This window comes from Coregonus clupeaformis, chromosome 13, assembly GCF_020615455.1.
Source record: "Coregonus clupeaformis isolate EN_2021a chromosome 13, ASM2061545v1, whole genome shotgun sequence".
NCBI lineage: Eukaryota > Metazoa > Chordata > Actinopteri > Salmoniformes > Salmonidae > Coregonus > Coregonus clupeaformis.
Window position 1 is genome coordinate 37,075,311 of NC_059204.1, and position 18,507 is coordinate 37,093,817.

Below are 18,507 nucleotides of genomic sequence, written 5' to 3' on the forward strand. Positions count from 1 at the left end.
TACCTGACCAGGTTGAGCATCATGGTCTCTATGCTGGCCTGTCCCAGGTGCTCTGAGCTGCCCTCAGTGTGGTTGTCCAGTAGGTTCTTCATGATGGCAATGGTCTGCTCCACAAACTGGGTGTTAGTGTCATTGATGGGGACCTAAACAGACAGAGAAAAATATATTTTACCACACAGGCTAACAAAGAGGCTCTAACCGTCTCTATTCCTTCAGTGACTTTGGATATACAGGTACAACCCTTTTCAGAAGCAAGAGTGCTCACACCAATGTGATTATACTATGACAAACAGATAACGGATGAGGTTTACTCAGCGTGCGTGTGTATGTGTTTGTTCTCTCACCGGCCCCTGTGCGTCGAAGAAGCGGCTGATGCTGTTCTTGAGTTTGTTGAAGAGCATAGGGTAGAGAGCTGGGCTGAGCTCCAGGCCCACCAGGTCCTTAACATTAGTCCGGATCTGAACACCCTTCTCATGGCTGCACACCATGAGGGACAGCAGGCGGTCCAGGAAGCGGCCCAGGGGCGTCTCAGTGTTCCCCTCACAGGAGCCCATGGAGATCATGGAGCTCTTCCTCTCACTGAGAGGCCCCATGGGGGGGCTGTAGGTGGCCAGGCCTGGGACACTGCGCTGCTGCAGACACACACCTCCCAGAGCACACAGGAAACCAGTCATGTTGATCCACTCCTGGACACAGAAGCAGAGAGAGAGGACCAATGAGAGAAGGCAACAGAGAGACAACATCAATCCACAACCAAATAATTTGTGAAGTGTATTTTGATGTGCATAACTAGAATGCATAACAACAAGCTACTGGGTGTCTGCTTGCCTGGCCATCCTCTAGCTTAGTTTTGGGATGGGTGAGGATTAATTTCGTTGCCTGCTCCCATTTTGCATGTGTGTCTTCCCATGCCTGTGGGGAAGATAGTAAAACAAATGCTGAGTTGATATGAATATCGTGCTTCACAAACATCCTTCCATTATTGAACCATCAGGGTATGAACAGTAACACAGCAGCAGGCCACTCTTTCACCTCTTTGTTTCCTGCAGTAGGGTGTTCTATCCTCCTCAACAGAGCCATCACTCTCTTCTGCAGGGCTGAGCGGCCTGAAAACACACACACACTATGACAGGAGCCTTCACCTCTCTGACAGCCCCAGCACACACACTCACCGCTACTGTCTATTATCTATCCAGTTGCCTGGTCACTTTACCCCTACCTATATGTACATAGCTACTTCAATTACCTCGTACCCCTGCACTTCAACTCGGTACTGGTACTTCCTGTATATAGCCATGTTATTTTGACCCGTTATTCACTGTGTATTTATTCCTTTTTATTTTATCTTTAACTCTGCATTGTTGGAAAAGGAACATTATTTCACTGTGACAAATATCATTTGATTTGAGCTTCTGAGTTCTCATGCTGGGACTGCCCTCTATAGCAGTGGAGGCTCCTCAGAGGAAGGACCATCCTCCTCAGTGAATTTCAGACAAATTAAAATAGTGAAACATTACAAAGGTTATCCTTTTTAGATAAAACTACACTAAATATATTCATTTCACCAAATAATTTATTAAAACACACTATTTTGCAATAAGGGTCTACAGTATCCTCAACAGCACTCTGTAGGGTAGCACCATGGTGTAAACGGAGGGCAGCTAGTTTCCGTCCTCCTCTGGGTACATTGACTTCAATACAAAACCTAGGAGGCTCATGGTTCTCACCCCCTTCCATAGGACTTACAGAGTAAGTCGTCCTCCAACCTATCAGAGCTCTTGCAGCCTAAACTGACATGTTGTCCAACCAATCAAAGGATCAGAGAATAAAATCTAGTACTACAGCAAGCTAGCACTGCAGTGCATAAAATGTGTTGAGTAGTTGACTCAAAGAGAAAGACAATAGTTGAACAGTTTTGAAGACATTTCTTCAAAAATGAAGGAGACATGAGAGAGAGAGAGCTAGCTATATTTCGTTGTATTTTTTTGACTTTCACTTACTTAGCTAGCTAGTTTAGCCTACTCAAACATCCGGCTCAAACAGAGAGGGTTGCTATGTTAGCTAGCTGGCTATGGCTATCCAACACTAGAACTCTTCCAAGTCAGCTTTTGGTTTTATTAATTTATTGCCACCGGGGCCCGCCGGTGTAACTGCTAAACTGCTTGTACACTGTACTGCATGATTGTAGCAGGTTTACTAACGTGTTAGTTCTAGTAGCTATGTTGACTATGACCTTAGCTAATATGGTGGCAACGATGTAGGCTGCAGCTAGCGGTTACCATATGAAGGTTTGGCTTGGAAAAGTTTTTCTGCCTGGTCACACACAGCTGATGTGTTGTGCACTGAGGTCCACAAGTGAAGTGAAAAGGTGAGAGGAGGAGAGCGCGTAGATGCGAGAAGGAACTATACAAAGCAGCAGATCATTATGTTTGTATGTGGCTGCTATGAAAGTAAACTGTGTTTGCGTGTATTCATTCCACCTATCTGTTGAAAAACATTTATTAAACGGAAGCAAACGGAACTAAAACGGGGATAAACATACCTGAATTTGTCCAATAGAAACTTTTGTTTGCAACTGTTGGATGATTACACCCTAGATCAGCTAGATGCAGGCAAGAATGTGCGAGGCGGTATTGAACGTGTCACTGTGTTTTACCTTGATTACTTAAGTTTTTCTCTCGACCTGTGCACCTACATTGTAAACTTTAATTCATAGGCTAGGTTGTAACAACCTCATGATGGGTATAGGGAAAATTGTAGTATCATGTAGCAGCCTAAACCTATCAATGTTACATTGACCTGGGTGAATGGAATATAAATGACAGTCATCCAATATGCTGTAATAGAAATAAGGACATGCTCATAAAAATAAAATAATTGTCCTCCCTCCTCTTAAACAGCACAGACCGCCACTGCACTAGAGGTGGTACTCTATACACCATAAGGTACAGCACCATAATTTACATTTCTCCCCCAGGTCCCTCTTGATTATTGAACTGACCCAGATGAAGAATGTTTAGGAGGTCATTAGCGCGTGCGTTCACTACTAACCTGTGGACATCATGTTGCTGACGGAGGCAAACTCGATGAAGGTGTTGTAGTTGGGCAGGATGGTCTGCACCGGGACCTCGTCCATGCCACAGCGGACCTCAGCCTCCTCACACAGGTGTCTGAAGCAGGACATGGCCACCAGAACGGCCTCCATGTCAGGGCTCCACAGGAACATGTAGAGACACACCTCCAGCTTGGTCTGGGCCTGTCTGCAGATGGGGATGCCACTGCCCACTATGGCCTGCTCCTGGGGGAGGAAGATAGGACAGAGGGGTTAGAACAATGGAGATCTAGAGAAGGTCACGTTCAGGAGGGTGTTCAGAATGTATATATACAGTGAGGGAAAAAAGTATTTGATCCCCTGCTGATTTTGTACGTTTGCCCACTGACAAAGACATGATCAGTCTATAATTTTAATGGTAGGTTTATTTGAACAGTGAGAGACTGAATAACAACAAAAAAATCCAGAAAAATGCATGTCAAAAATGTTATAAATTGATTTGCATTTTAATGAGGGAAATAAGTATTTGACCCCTCTGCAAAACATGACTTAGTACTTGGTGGCAAAACCCTTGTTGGCAATCACAGAGGTCAGACATTTCTTGTAGTTGGCCACCAGGTTTGCACACATCTCAGAAGGGATTCTGTTCCACTCCTCTTTGCAGATCTTCTCCAAGTCATTAAGGTTTCGAGGCTGACGTTTGCAACTCGAACCTTCAGCTCCCTCCACAGATTTTCTATGGGATTAAGGTCTGGAGACTGGCTTGGCCACTCCAGGACCTTAATGTGCTTCTTCTTGAGCCACTCCTTTGTTGCCTTGGCCGTGTGTTTTGGGTCATTGTCATGCTGGAATACCCATTCACGACCCATTTTCAATGCCCTGGCTGAGGGAAGGAGGTTCTCATCCAAGATTTGTTGGTACATGGCCCCGTCCATCGTCCCTTTGATGCGGTGAAGTTGTCCTGTCCCCTTAGCAGAAAAACACCCCCAAAGCATAATGTTTCCACCTCTATGTTTGACGGTGGGGATGGTGTTCTTGGGGTCATAGGCAACATTGCTCCTCCTCCAAACACGGCGAGTTGAGTTGATGCCAAAGAGCTCGATTTTGGTCTCATCTGACCACAACACTTTCACCCAGTTCTCCTCTGAATCATTCAGATGTTCATTGGCAAACTTCAGACGGCCCTGTATATGTGCTTTCTTGAGCAGGGGGACCTTGGGGGCACTGCAGGATTTCAGTCCTTCACGACGTAGTGTGTTACCAATTGTTTTCTTGGTGACTATGGTCCCAGCTGCATTGAGATCATTGACAAGATCCTCCCGTGTAGTTCTGGGCTGATTCCTCACCGTTCTCATGATCATTGCAACTCCACAAGGTGAAAAGTTGCATGGAGCCCCAGGCCGAGGGAGATTGACAGTGCTTTTGTGTTTCTTCCATTTGCGAATAATCGCACCAACTGTTGTCACCTTCTCACCAAGCTGCTTGGCGATGGTCTTGTAGCCCATTCCAGCCTTGTGTAGGTCTACAATATTGTCCCTGACATCCTTGGAGAGCTCTTTGGTCTTGGCCATGGTGGAGAGTTTGGAATCTGATTGATTGATTGCTTCTGTGGACAGGTGTCTTTTATACAGGTAACAAGCTGAGATTAGGAGCACTCCCTTTAAGAGTGTGCTCCTAATCTCAGCTCGTTACCTGTATAAAAGACACCTGGGAGCCAGAAATCTTTCTGATTGAGAGGGGGTCAAATACTTATTTCCCTCATTAAAATGCAAATCAATTTATAACATTTTTGACATGCGTTTTTCTGGATTTTGTTGTTGTTATTCTGTCTCTCACTGTTCAAATAAACCTACCATTAAAATTATAGACTGATCATTTCTTTGTCAGTGGGCAAACGTACAAAATCAGCAGGGGATCAAATACTTTTTTCCCTCACTGTAAATGTCATGCATAGAGCTGCCATTTTTCTTTACTCTGCATGACAGAAGTATATATCCATTATACAAAAAAAAATTCTGAACATGATATAATGTTGTGCCTTCCTGGATGAGACACACAGGGACTACATAACACACCGTAACCTACCTTGTTCCTGAGGAGGAACTTGTTCCTGCATATGAGGATCTCCCTCAGCCACTTGAGGATCTCTGTGCTATTGATCATCTGGTGGCCAACCAGCTTCTTACAGATGAAGAAGAGGACCTGGGAACTGCAGGGAACAACAGCCAATCACAGTCAAACTGGGTGATCTCCATTTGTGCTAACCAATCAGCATCAATGAACACTCAATTTCACCTGGCATCTAATGTAGAGGACCATGCATAAGCAAAGGTGGTTTTAAAAAAATGGGGCGTTTAGGCTACCTGATGTCCCAGAAGGTCTCAATGGGAGCATCTGGGTTCCACAGCTCTATGGTCTCAGGTTGATGCAGGACCAAGAGGGCCTACAAAAGGAAGAGAACAGGAGGAGTATCTATTAACCACTGTGTGCAAATGTAACCATAATGGAGAAAAAGGGAGAGAGAGAGAGACAGAAAAAAGAGAGAGATTGGGCTCACCTCCATGGCCTCCTGTGAACACTCTCCCATGTTGGCCAGAGGCACCAGCTGCACCAGACCGGTGATCAGCTCTGCTGTACTGCTCTGGATCTCCTGACCCTGCTTACCCGGATTCTGACACACACACACACAAAGTAAACAAACACATGTACACGACCACACAGCCATGTACAAACATGCCAAGAGTGGCTTTTCCGGACCAGTCTGCCGAAAAGTCTTTGCAAATCCCAAACCAGCTTAAGACTTTCTAATCAGTCTCCAACCAAACACTTGGCTAATTTGTCTAAATCTAACCCTGCAAGTGGAATTAACCACGATGATCCCTTAACCCAACACAAAAAATGTAGAATTAAAAGGATAACTACTGTGTTACACAGACAATCCTCAAACAGCAAAACACACATTCTTTCTGGCCAGGAGAGCTAAAGTAAACAGAGTAAACACTAACATGCAGCATGAGTTTGGGGTCAGCGTGGATGAGCTTGACCAGGGCCAGCAGGAGGCTCCGAGTGTCCAGGTCTGTGGTCTTCTCCTTGAACTTCAGACTGGTCATCTTCTCCTTGAAGGTCAGACTCTGAAGGAAACAAACGGTAGAGACTGCCGTTAGTAAAAAAAGAGGGAGGGTAAGGAAAATGTGGAAAGATAAACTAGAGGAGACGGAGAGAGAGACAGATGCAGAGTATCTCTCCTGCAATCAGACAAACAAGTTCCCACCCTCTGAGCAGAGACCCACAGCACAGGGATCAGGAGAGCCACCAGGAGAGAAAGGATCAGGGGTCAAAGATAGAGAAAGAGAGACTGTTTCATGAGGGCCCTTCATGGGTAGACCATGAAACAGGAGGTGGGCAACCAGACTGACAGACAAACAGACAGGAGCATGGGGCCATGCCTAATCCATCATGGGCTGGCCACCATGAGGGAGTCAGGCCCACACACAAACACACAACACCAGGACACGACACACACAGATAATGGATGAGGAAATAATAACCAACTCTAGTGGAGTTTGAAGGAAATATTCAACTATGCACCAACACAATCTACAGGCCTCCCATTCCTTCACAGGTGATGAGAACCCAACGAAGTATCCATCCACAGAACCTAGTTTGAAGGTATGTCAACACTGTGATCATATTGAGATACTCAATTTAGAAGTTAAAATAAAGGAGATTAACAATCCAAAGACTGAGCGAGTGTGCAAGTGGAGGACCCAGCCTCAACAGGCTGAGAAGCATGCCCCAGGAGTTAGCCTAGCAGACAGATGAGATGGAGGGAGGAATCGGAGGCAGGCTCACTTCAACCAGAGCACGGAGGTGGTGGAGGATGACAGGGACTCTCTCTTATCTGTGGTAGCCTGAGGGTGAGGTCAGGGGTTAGAGGTCAGGGGTCAGCTGCAGAAGGTTCAGGAGGAGGAGGCTTGGGGAGTGGAAGGGGTGGCAGTTATACTTACAGCGACAGATGCCCACTGCAATGCAAAACAGTGCCTGTGACAGGTTGGCATCTGAGTGAGTGAGCAGCAGCCAGTTCAAAATGAAGAAGGGGAAAAAAGGAATGAACGGAGCAAAAGGAAAAGAGAAAAGAAGCACCACTGAGTGAGTGATGTCAGAGAGCTCCCTCTGCAGTCCTCCACCTCCACGAGATGACTGAACCAAACACACTGATGACAGCGAGATGACACACCCATACACTCACGCAGTCATACAAAAGGACAGGGAAGTGAGGGGTTATGAAAGAGTTATCAGAAATGTTCTCCTGCAAGTGGACAGGAGGATTTGTCTCCGGTTGCTGTGAATCTCCTGTTCTCCTCTGTAAAACCATACACAGCCACTGCAGTCTGACATTCAATAACATCTCAGCTCATCCCAGCAATACTGGGGTTTGTAGAGTATGTTTTTGTTTCCAAGAGTGTGTGTTGAGTTGTGTGTGTGGTCAGTCCGCCCACAGACGGCGAGGGTGTTTTGCTGTGTGCGTGTCTTACCGGAGTCATGCGGAGGGGAGCGTGTGTACTGCAGCCTCTCATCACGTGGCCCAGTGTCTCAGAAAACATGATCCTCAGCTCTCCTGAGTAGCAGTACACAGTGTCAATCTTAGGCCACCAGTCCAATGGAGACTGCAACAGAGGAATGGACCAAGGGTTAAACTCAATCCTTTAGGTTGATTATGGTGGGTGCTTACAGTGTTATCCAAATCAAAACTTTCTCAGATAACACGGGGCCTTCAGCCGTGTAGGATTTGTTGGGGTGGAGATGGACTTCTCCAGTTTGCCTGGAGGGGAAGAACGATGGCAGCTGTCCTCTCCTACTCTATTTGTTACCCACCCACCCAGACAGACAGACACACACAGGAACAAAAGCAGCCTCTAACTTCTGCTCACAGACAGGAAGTGCTTTGGGTAAGGGGGGCGAGAGAGAGACCGGTAATACTCTCACTCCATCTCTCCTACACACACAGACACACACAGTCTCTCAGGCACATGGAGAGCTAATAAAAGGGTCTCTGTATGAAATCTGCCCTCAGGCACTTCCCATTGAAACACACACACACCACATAAGTGTCTGCAGCTCTTCCTCTCCCTGCATGGCTCAGCCAGAGTGAGATGGTAGTCCATCTAATGCCTGTATAATAAAGCCCAGTGTGTACAGTATGTGAGCCATTCCTACAGTAGTGACATCATATGCACCGAGTCACCACAGATAAGGTTACCACTGGTCATTGTAGACGTGCACTGTGTGCCCACAGCATTGGTCAGTTTGATATACTTTGGATGGTGGCACTGGACATTGGTATTGGGTGTGTTGATTGATCCCTTGACTCAAAGTTGGGCAATGACACCACACACTTACATTAGTGATGATTCTGTGTAGGGAGTTGACCAGGACAAAGTGAAAGGTGGGAGGGGAGGATGATGCCAGGCAGACCTACAGTGGGAGAGCCAAATAAATAGAGAGACGTTGAACAGAGATCACACAGTCCTTACTTCAACACACCAGTACGTGCTTAACATCAGTTAATGATAAATGTGTATCAACATAAACATTTCTATGCAATACTATACTCCAGAGGTCCACAGGAGTCCCAGACCTTAAAGTGATGGTTGTTATGTGGATTGATGCGGAAACAGGAGACAAAGCAGTCGATCATGAGGTCCACGTCTGCGTTCTGACTTCCCGCCCCTCTGGAGAAAGGCTTGGCTGGGTTGAAGAGCAGGGCCTGACAGGAGAAGGGAGAGACAAGGTAGATAGCATCAGCTGTGACTGGTTATCACTGGTGACTAATACTGTATACTATGATTATAATACTGTCCCATAACAGTGATAATCAGAGGACCATCTGTGGCTGGTGCTCACCTTGAGGTCCACTACGATGGACTGCACCAGGAGGAAGATGACAGAGTGGTCCTCCCAGTTGATGTAGGTGGAGGCCTTGCAGAGTTTGACACAGGCGATGGCAGCACTCTCAGTCAGCTGTTTACTGCCCCCATGGCCAGCCAGAGCCTTCCTCAGGTTATCCAGGAACAGTTTCTGTTAGGCAGACAGAAGAGTACTGTATGAGAGGAGAGGAAGACATGGCTGATTAAAACACTGGTGTCTGTGTTGTGTCTGACCTTGTTGACCTTGGTGTCCTCCACGGTCTCTCTGGAGAGTTCCTGTGTGATGTTGGGACAGAGGATGAGGAGGATGATCTGCAGGGGCCACACGGCTGCCTTCCTCTTGGCGCTCTCAGCAAAACTGTCCACCAGGTCAAACAGCTTCTCTGCACAGTCTGGGAGAGACACAGCCAAGCAACAACACAGTCAATAGCACAGACATAGGATGCATCTCTGATTGTAACATTAGAACTGTAACAGCATCCTCACCAGACATGTCTGTCTGTGGCCTCTGGTATAGCATGGTGAACTCATCAGGGTAGTTCTCCACCCAGTTCCAGAAGGCCTGAGGGGGGAGAGAAGGGGGTTACATCAACTGCCTGGAAAGCACTGTCCTTATCCTCAACTCACAGAGAAGATTATTGATAACACACCAACTTGCAAGAATGTTTCCCTATCCTCAGCCAACTGAACTATTCAGCTACTAATGTCACGCTCTGATTAGGAGATAAAAACTGTTTAAATGTAAAACTTCATAAAACAGTTAGTGTGTTTACTCGTCCTCTCAGTGGAGCCACACTTCAGCTTCATGACTGGGGCTTCTGGTTAGCCAGAGACAGTTAGTGTAAACACTAGTGTCCTGACTGCACTGAAGTGTATCCAGATGCCTGAGCAGCTCCACGTAAACTCAACAGACACTACAGTAGAGCAGGAGGAGAAGGGCAACAAGAGGAGAGAGGAGGAGAGACACCACTAGGTGGAGACAGTGAATCTATAGACAGACATTGCAGAGAGAGAGAGCGACACAGAGAGCGAGACAGAGACAGACAGCGAAAGCGACAGACAGACAGACAGAGAGCGAGACAGAGAGACATAGACCGACGGACAGACAGAGAGCGAGAGAGACAGTGAGAGACTCACCTTCTCTAAACTGTTGATGACACTTAGCTGGGCAGGCTTCTTGAGGGCTTTGAATTTAAACACAGTCTCTGCAGAAGGAGATGACAACCAATAGGAAGTCCACACTGAACATCAACAACGGTGCACAACTCAAAAGAAACAGAACTGTAGCTCTATCAAAATGTGACGTCTGTTGTCCTAAATAAAGCAACGTGACTGATAAGAATAGGTGTATACCTTGGAGCAGTTTCTTCAGCTTGGCACAGTCCACATTAATGTACTGGATGAGCTCAATGTCATGGACGTCCACTGTGTCCTCCGTACACACGGTGAGCTCTTGCAACCTGAGGGGAAACACAGCAAAGATTTATTAAAGATGATCCTTTTCATCTCATCAAATATTCACACTAAATAGCATCACATCATCACTACAAAGCTGTAGATAAGTAGCATTAGAGTATCATCATACATATACTAATCATCATCATACATACATACATACATACATACATACATACATACATACATACACTAGCCTATGGTGAAAACCAAACCCAATGGGAAATTGAATAATTAAAATCAGGTGGTTCGGTGAGTAAGACTACTAAAGCCTCAAAGAACTAGGGTTAAGTAGCAAATGATGGGTCATATAGTGCTTTGCCTTTGCGTGGTACTAACTGACATCAAATAGTTTGGATGACAGGGCAATGCTTTTAAGGTAAAAGCCCTGAAGAGTGAAAGGTGACACTTGGGAGTGGTTGAGGTCAACATTCTTTCCCTGTCCTAACATCACATAACATAACCTCATCCTCAGTCCTCATGTTTTAATAACCTGCTACTTCATCAGTCTGAGGCCTGCAAGTCATGGACCAATCAGACCACAGCACAGCTGGGTTAACAAGTGCAGACTGCGACTCACAGACACGATAGATACACGAGCGGAGCAGCACTCTTCTCTTCTGCCTCAGAACCAAATAGTACACCAGTGCAAGGAGAAGGGAGACAAAAGCTGTGCTTTTCTAAACTTCCACAAATAATTCATAAACCCTAGTGGTTAATGGTTAAACCAGATGTTTTCTCCCACATGCATGTCTTGTTCAGGCCCAGTGCCCAGATTCACAAAACCTTCTTAAGAAGACATTTCTTCTTAACTGCCCTTTTCCCCGTAACTATAGACTTAAGACGAAAATTAAGCAAAGTTGCTATTCCTCAAAAAGGTTATTGGAAATGTTTTACACTATTTCTTATGTTTCTCCTTAAGCAAAAAGTTAAGAAGAAATCAGATTCTTGAAAATAAAGTTATTGGAAATGTTCTTCATTTCAAGATAGCTAAACCCTTGTCTTAAACTCAGGGCAGTGAGAGTAAAAGCAATTGAAAGCAATTGAACACATTTAATTCACTCACAAACTTAATCTGAAAGTTTCAGTATTGATTATTTTAAACCAAAGAACATGTTTTAGAACTGTAATCTCAGGGTGTGTTTGTAAATAAATTCTGGAGTGCCAGATAGCACTCAGAGTGTGCTCTGGGCGTTCGTAAATTCAGAGCGTTATCAGATTGCCCGTTCATAAATTCAGAGTGTTTCGCTCTCGGAGTGTTCAGAGCGCACACTGGACGCTCTGGCCGAGGGTTGATCCGAGCGTTCTGACCTCACAACGGCAGTCAAGTACCCAAGCTAACTGGCTAACGTTGGCTAGCTTGCTAGCTACTTCCAGACACAAATGTAAGAACACCTCACTCTAACCATTTTACTTTACTCACCCTAGCAGAGCTGATTAGGCTGTTTTCATGTTATCCAGAGCGTTGGTAACTGTGCTGCTGGCAACAATTTAATTATGCTTTTTTGCCTACGTTTACTGACACCGGCCATATTCAACGGGTGTTGAGCGTTCGTAAATTCGAGAGTGCTCTGAAATCGGAGTAGATAGCCAGAGTGAATTTACGAACGCACCCATATGAATTCCTAAGAACATTTTGAGGAACTGCACTTACGAACTATCTTATGAACGTTACGTTTTTTCGTTAGTAGTGTTTTGTGAATCCGGCCCAAGGTCCTTATTGGGCATGGTGCTCACAGTGGAACATTACTCCATCAGACCCAGACAAAGACACTCTTTATGAAGGCTGCTGACAGAGACTCCCTTTATTCATCTCCCCTAAATTTACTCTATCTATCTTAGGTGGGTGATAGCTCGATCTTCTCTCTTCCCCCTCGCTCTCATCAATCTACACACAATACCCCATAATGACAAAGTGAAAACAGGTTTTTAGAAATTTTAGCAAATGTATTCTAAATACAAAACAGAAATACCTTATTTACATAAGTATTCAGACCCTTTGCTATGAGACTTGAAATTGAGCTCAGGTGTATCATGTTTCCATTGATCATCCTTGAGACATTTCTACAACTTGATTAGAGTCCACCTGTAAATTCAATTGATTGGACATGATTTGGAAAGGCACACACCTGTCTATATAAAGGTCCCACAGTTGACAGTGCATGTCAGAGCAAAAACCAAGCCATGAGGTTGAAGGAATTGTCCGTAAAGCTCCGAGACATGATTGTGTTGAGGCACAGATCTGGGGTAGGGTCCCAAAACATTTCTGCAGCATTGGAAGTTTGGAACCACCAAGACTCTTCTTAGAGCTGGCTGCCCGGCCAAACTGAGCAATCGGGGGAGAAGGGCCTTGGTCAGGGAGGTGACCAAGAACCCGATGGTCACTGACAGAGCTCCAGAGTTCCTCTGTGGAGATGGGAGAACCTTCCAGAAGGACAACCATCTCTGCAGCACTCCACCAATCAGGCCTTTATGGCAGAGTGGCCGGACGGAAGCCACTCCTCAGTAAAAGGCACATGACAACCCGATTGGAGTTTGCCAAAAGGCACCTAAAGGACTCTCAGACCATGAGAAACAAGATTCTCTGGTCTGATGTAACCAAGATTGAACTCTTTAGCCTGAATGCCAAGCGTCACGTCTGGAGGAAACCTGGCACCATCCCTACGGTGAAGCATGGTGGTGGCAGCATCATGCTGTGGGGATGTTTTTCAGTGGCAGGGACAGGGAGAATAGTCAGGGTCGAGGGATAGATGAACGGAGCAAAGTACAGAGAGATCCTTGATGAAAACCTGCTCCAGAGCGCTCAGGACCTCAGACTGGGGTGAAGGTTCACCTTCCAACAGGACAACGACCCTAAGCACGACAGCCAAGACAACGCAGAAGTGGCTTCGGGACAAGTCTCTGAATGTGGCCCAGCCAGAGACCGGAACTGAACCTGAAAATAGCTGTGCAGCAACGCTCCCCATCCAACCTGACAGCTTGAGAGGAGAAGAATGGGAGAAACTCCCCAAATACAGGTGTACCAAGCTTGTAGCGTCATACCCAAGAAGACTTAAGGCTGTAATCGCTGCCAAAGGTGCTTCAACAAAGTACTGAGTAAAGGGTCTGAGAATACTTATGTTAATGTTATATTTCAATTTTTTGTTGTTGTTTTTTTTACAAAAAAAATCTGAAAACCATTATGGGGTATTTTGTGTAGATTGATAAGGAAAAAAACAATTTAATCTATTTTGGAATAAGGCTGTAACGTAACAAAATGAGTAAAAAGTCAAGGGGTCTTAATACTTTCCAAATGCACTGTACATTTAGTAACCCATCCTCTATGTGCATCCTTAGTCCTTCCATCTTGGCCTGTCCCTGCTCAGAGCAGGTTGGGCTGAGGGGAGAGTTGTGTAGTGTTAATACTCCATTCTGAGCAGGTTGGGGTGAGGGGAGAGTTGTGGGGTGTTTATGGTTAATGTCACCTGGTGGAGATGCGGCTGAACACAGCGTTGAAGTTGTTGCAGCTGAGGGAGAAGAGGACCCCGGAGGCGGAGTTACGGAGCTCGGCGGCGTGCTGGTGGCCCTCGCGGTACGTGTGGATGAAGTGACAGATCTCTGGCAGCAGCTGCTTCACCAGCATGGTCTCGTCCAGACGCATGCAGTCCTTCGGTTGCTGAGGGATGGAGGGAAGGGAGAAGAGAGGAGGAAGGAAAGGTTAGAGGTCAACAAGAAGAAAACCTTTCATCAATGTCCTCACTGCCCTCTTAACCCAGAGGAGAGAACCCACTGATAGCTGGGGATGAGGACCAAAATCATCCCACAAGGAGAATGGTCAGTCAGGCTCCAGTCACAAGGCTGGCATCCCTGAACAACACACCATGGACAGAGCCGAGCTGAGCACCACAAGAGCAGAGAGAGAGCTCTGCATAAATATTAAGTGTTTTCTCAAACGCCTACATTTTCCACTTCATAAATGAACTAGGATTCTTTTCATTGAAACGTTTCAATTCCATAGTCAGAAGAGTCTGTATAGCCTTCTCCCGCTAGAATGAACGATATACAGTACATCTTCTAGTAATCTATTGAAAGAACAGGCGCCTGTCAGTCACAAGGTGAGTGATGACAGGGAAACTGCTGGTTTGTCAGTCTGCTGTCTGTCCTGCCTCTCGGTACCCGTGTTATTTTTGTGCGCTGTGGTTGGCTGCAGTCAAATGTATTTTCACGGAGCAGGGAGAGCATGATGCTTCTTCATCGTCCCTGTGAGTGAATTTACATGTCCCATGTAATGTAAGGGGTAACAATTAGTTGAAATCCACTTAATTATTGTTTTGTGGCACATTCATTTAATTTATTTTGCGTGTTTCATATAGCCAGCCAAGGAGTCAGGGCGCATAGGCTATTTACTGTGCTTTAATTGACGACCGAAAAGTGTTTAACAGCAGACTACTTTATAAAAGGTGTCGAACTGAATGAATAAAGTCAATCTCCTATATCCCTTTGCTATTCATAAATCATACAACATAGTTAAATGTCCATGGTATCACATCGGGACAAGTCAACAAAATATCTTGTTTGTATTTTCCTAGGATTCTAAGTCCATGTCGAGACTTGCAAGTGACCGCTAAAGTGACTCGTCAGTGTAGCCTAGTGATGGGTTGTTAGCAAGCAAACAGCTATTTTTGAACAGATCTTTTAAGTGAACGTCGGGACCGAGTTGGTGAGAGAGCTGTTCATTTGGCTCCCTAATCTACATACTGGTAGGCTACTACTGCTTTTTGGCGATTATTTGCAGATAAATTATGAAAACATTTGTTGAATATGTTGAATCCTCACTGCAGGAACAATAAGTATTGGAGAGAGAGCCTCATTCTGGTCCAAAATACTGCTGATGCCTTCTGTGTAGCAAAGCCCATGTTTAACCTGCTTCATTCTTCAAGCATACCTGTAGGTCTATAATGGGCCCCTGACTTTGTATAAAAATGGGGGTGCACAATCTGTGGGCTTTTTTTAAAATCCTGCAATTCTGTATTGTTTCTCAACAAGGAATCCATGTTTACTTTACAGAACATAACCTTTTTTCTTAGGTTTTTGCCACAATAAATTGAAAGAGTAGACTACACTAGTTTTTCTGACTAATCTACTGCCTTCCCTCAAAGTCCACCCACAGTGATTGATTGACAGGTTTGAACCCCTACCAACTATGTGACTCACAAGCAACCTGCTCCCTCCCCTGACAATCCCACCCACAGTGATTGATTGACAGGCCAAACTGTTAAAGGGATAGTTCACCCAAATTAGTGTCCACAGTCACAGAGCCAATAAAATACATAATTTTGAAGAACAAACATAATTGTGGCAATTCATATCTTGCAGTAAAACTGCAATTATATATTTAATCTCAAGAGAAGACAGGTTTAATGTTAAATAAGGTTATCTTATTAGGGCCGGGGCGATACCAGTATCGCGATACTCGTTAGTATCATGGCAAGGAAACAAAACAAGAAGCGGATTTCACTTCTTTAGGAAAACAGCCCCAATGTTGGAAACAAAAATCATTATGTTGTCATCCATGGTCACATTTATTTATTTTCCAAGCTATAGCACACAATATTTTGCATACAGCAGGTTTTTAAAGGACCAGATCGTCACAGCCCTAGAACATATAGGCCTAGACCATATCCAAAACAACTTACAACACACTGAATTCATATATTTTCAGTCATTTTAATTGTAAAGTCATGTATTTCTACTTAATACCACAACTCATTTTCCCAATCTAGGAGGTAAAGTCGTTAAAGTAGTCAATAATTTAGCTGTGTATTTCGGATAGAATCAAGGCATTAGAATGTAGGCCACCAAAATAAGAGTTTGTTCTGCATTTTTCCCCCTGGGATCTGTCATTACCCCAGCACACCGTGGGAAGACTGGGGACAGAGGGTTCTACTTGGGGACAGTAGTGGTGGATCATTAAGTAAAATATTTCCTTGAAAATATAAGGATTTTCTAATTACTAGTAAGGGTTTAATATGTCATTATTTTAAATTGACTGTCAGTGACATGGGCAACTGAAAGAGGAAAGCCGTATATTGAATTAATTTAAAAGAACACTAATATATAGGGCTGGCACAATTTCCGTATAAATGGTGTAACTGACGATTATGAATGAATACCTTCATTTAAAGAAAACTGCCATAACTGTAAAAAAGTACATAATCAACAAACAGCTGACTGAAGACGGGACGGCCTGGTATGAGTTCGTTTCCGCGGTAACATGGACTCTTTACAACGTGATGAAATTTGGTTGCTCCTTGCTGAAACAAGCAAGGTGTTGTATAAAATAAGTATTTGGTTGCCTAGGCAGCGCCCTCCTCCCTGCATAGCAGCACATGCAGTCAGGAGCGGAGGAGTGTAGAAAATGTGCTTTAACAAAATACTAATCTTTTGCTATTCAAACTATTAAAACGATGACCGCGGTCATTTGGCTGACCAATATCCGTCAACCAAAATTCCATGACCGTCACAGCCCTATGTGTCAATAACCTATCAACAAAGCAAAAATAGTTATTAAAAAGCGTTCAGATTTCAATAACAAGGAGGACTTGAAGAACCCACTAACAGCTGTCCTCCATCCGCTAGCTCCCGGTGATAAAAAGAGCCAGAAACTTGGAGGCTGCGAATGTGAAGTCAAGATGAGGATGCACCTGGAAAAGCAATCTTCAGAAGTGGGCAGTGAGCACATCTTTACTGAGGAGAGGAGAGGAGGGAGAGGAACCAGGGGAATATTGGCTACTAACAGAGTTCCCTGAGCCTGAGAGAGAGAGACAGGACTCAAACACACAGTTAATTTGTGTGGGGAGGGGAACGGGCCCAGATCCAGAGCAAAGGCCTCTGGCCCAACTGAGACAAACAATCTCAACCACAGACAGCCCACCACATCCTATTGTGCTATGCTGATATCCAATGGAAATCTACTGATAAAAAAAACATAATACTGTCTTAGGACAGCATGCAGGGAGAAAGGGAAACAAATCAGGAAAGAGACATAGGGAGGAAAGAAGGATGAAGGGAGAGAGAGAGAGACTGAGAAATAAAAGCGACATGCATCCATTATTTAAAAAATATATATTAAGGGGAATGTCTAAGAGAAAAAAGAAAACAGGGTAGAAGATGTAGAGAGCCTTAAGAAAAGTTCCTCACCCCAGCAAGGCACTTCTCCAGTGTGTCCAGGATGATGAGCTGAGAGAGATACAGGTTCTTCTCCGCAGCCTCCCCAAATATTCGCTAGGGGAGAGAGAGGAGAGGGAGACATGGTTGAGACATCTGCAACACTGTACATGTCTCTATAGGCTACAACTGATGTTGCTTGCACACACACACACACACACACACCCACCCACCATGTTGTTCACATTCTTCAGTATGTTTGTGAGGCCACTGATCACCAGTGAGAACTTATACTTGGAGATGTTGATCAGACATTCCTTGTTGTGCTCCGTGCTGACTTTGGTGTGAGTGTTCTGTTGGCCCACTTTAACTGGAAGCTGCAGAGGCGGGAAAAGGGAGAGAGTTTGCTTATACAGTGTGTAAATCCTTGATGTTGGTGCATTCATTGAAGTTGGTAACTTCGCTTTGCGTCCAATACACATAACCTTAACGTTAACCCTAACCATACTGTCAAGAGCATGGAGTACAGGAATAGCCAAGTGTTGTGTATACCATTTCCTGTCAATAAGTTCATCAGAGTGCGGCTACATGCACACAACAATACGATTATTGTGGATAGTCAGATTAATATAATAGTTTGTTTAATATGTTTACATGCCTTGCAAGAAGAATGATTTCCCTAATAATCCTGTTTACATGGACATCTGAAACCAGGCTACCTGATGGCACTTAAATAAATGCCAAAAATCGCCAATCAAAATAAACATTCTACAACAGAGACCATGTTATTTTTGCAAAGCCTATTTGATTCTGAGTTCGGACATATAAAGTTTGTATGTGAAAAATATTTCAAAGATGCATACTTTCAGTTTTTCCGAACTCACTTCACTCGCGCATACGCCTCGATCACACCGACAGCATCATTGC

The 18,507-nt window shown here is 44.7% G+C and overlaps 1 protein-coding gene across 1 annotated transcript in view; it reads right to left on the bottom strand.

Moving 5' to 3' along the window:
- The window catches only part of LOC121579914 (neurofibromin-like), a 90,089-nt gene that overhangs the window by 66,472 nt on the left and 5,110 nt on the right, over positions 1 to 18,507 (bottom strand). The window contains exons 2-21 of the mRNA XM_041894891.1: positions 17,814 to 17,957; positions 17,614 to 17,697; positions 13,899 to 14,089; positions 10,333 to 10,439; positions 10,117 to 10,184; positions 9,466 to 9,541; positions 9,214 to 9,371; positions 8,957 to 9,130; positions 8,691 to 8,819; positions 8,453 to 8,527; positions 7,588 to 7,719; positions 6,058 to 6,183; positions 5,610 to 5,723; positions 5,416 to 5,495; positions 5,138 to 5,261; positions 3,052 to 3,298; positions 1,033 to 1,106; positions 829 to 912; positions 345 to 686; positions 4 to 143 (exon numbers count right to left, since the gene is read on the bottom strand). Of these exons, the coding sequence (XP_041750825.1) occupies positions 4 to 143; positions 345 to 686; positions 829 to 912; positions 1,033 to 1,106; positions 3,052 to 3,298; positions 5,138 to 5,261; positions 5,416 to 5,495; positions 5,610 to 5,723; positions 6,058 to 6,183; positions 7,588 to 7,719; positions 8,453 to 8,527; positions 8,691 to 8,819; positions 8,957 to 9,130; positions 9,214 to 9,371; positions 9,466 to 9,541; positions 10,117 to 10,184; positions 10,333 to 10,439; positions 13,899 to 14,089; positions 17,614 to 17,697; positions 17,814 to 17,957 (2,669 nt within the window). The remainder of the gene's footprint in view (positions 1 to 3; positions 144 to 344; positions 687 to 828; positions 913 to 1,032; positions 1,107 to 3,051; positions 3,299 to 5,137; positions 5,262 to 5,415; positions 5,496 to 5,609; positions 5,724 to 6,057; positions 6,184 to 7,587; positions 7,720 to 8,452; positions 8,528 to 8,690; positions 8,820 to 8,956; positions 9,131 to 9,213; positions 9,372 to 9,465; positions 9,542 to 10,116; positions 10,185 to 10,332; positions 10,440 to 13,898; positions 14,090 to 17,613; positions 17,698 to 17,813; positions 17,958 to 18,507) is intronic.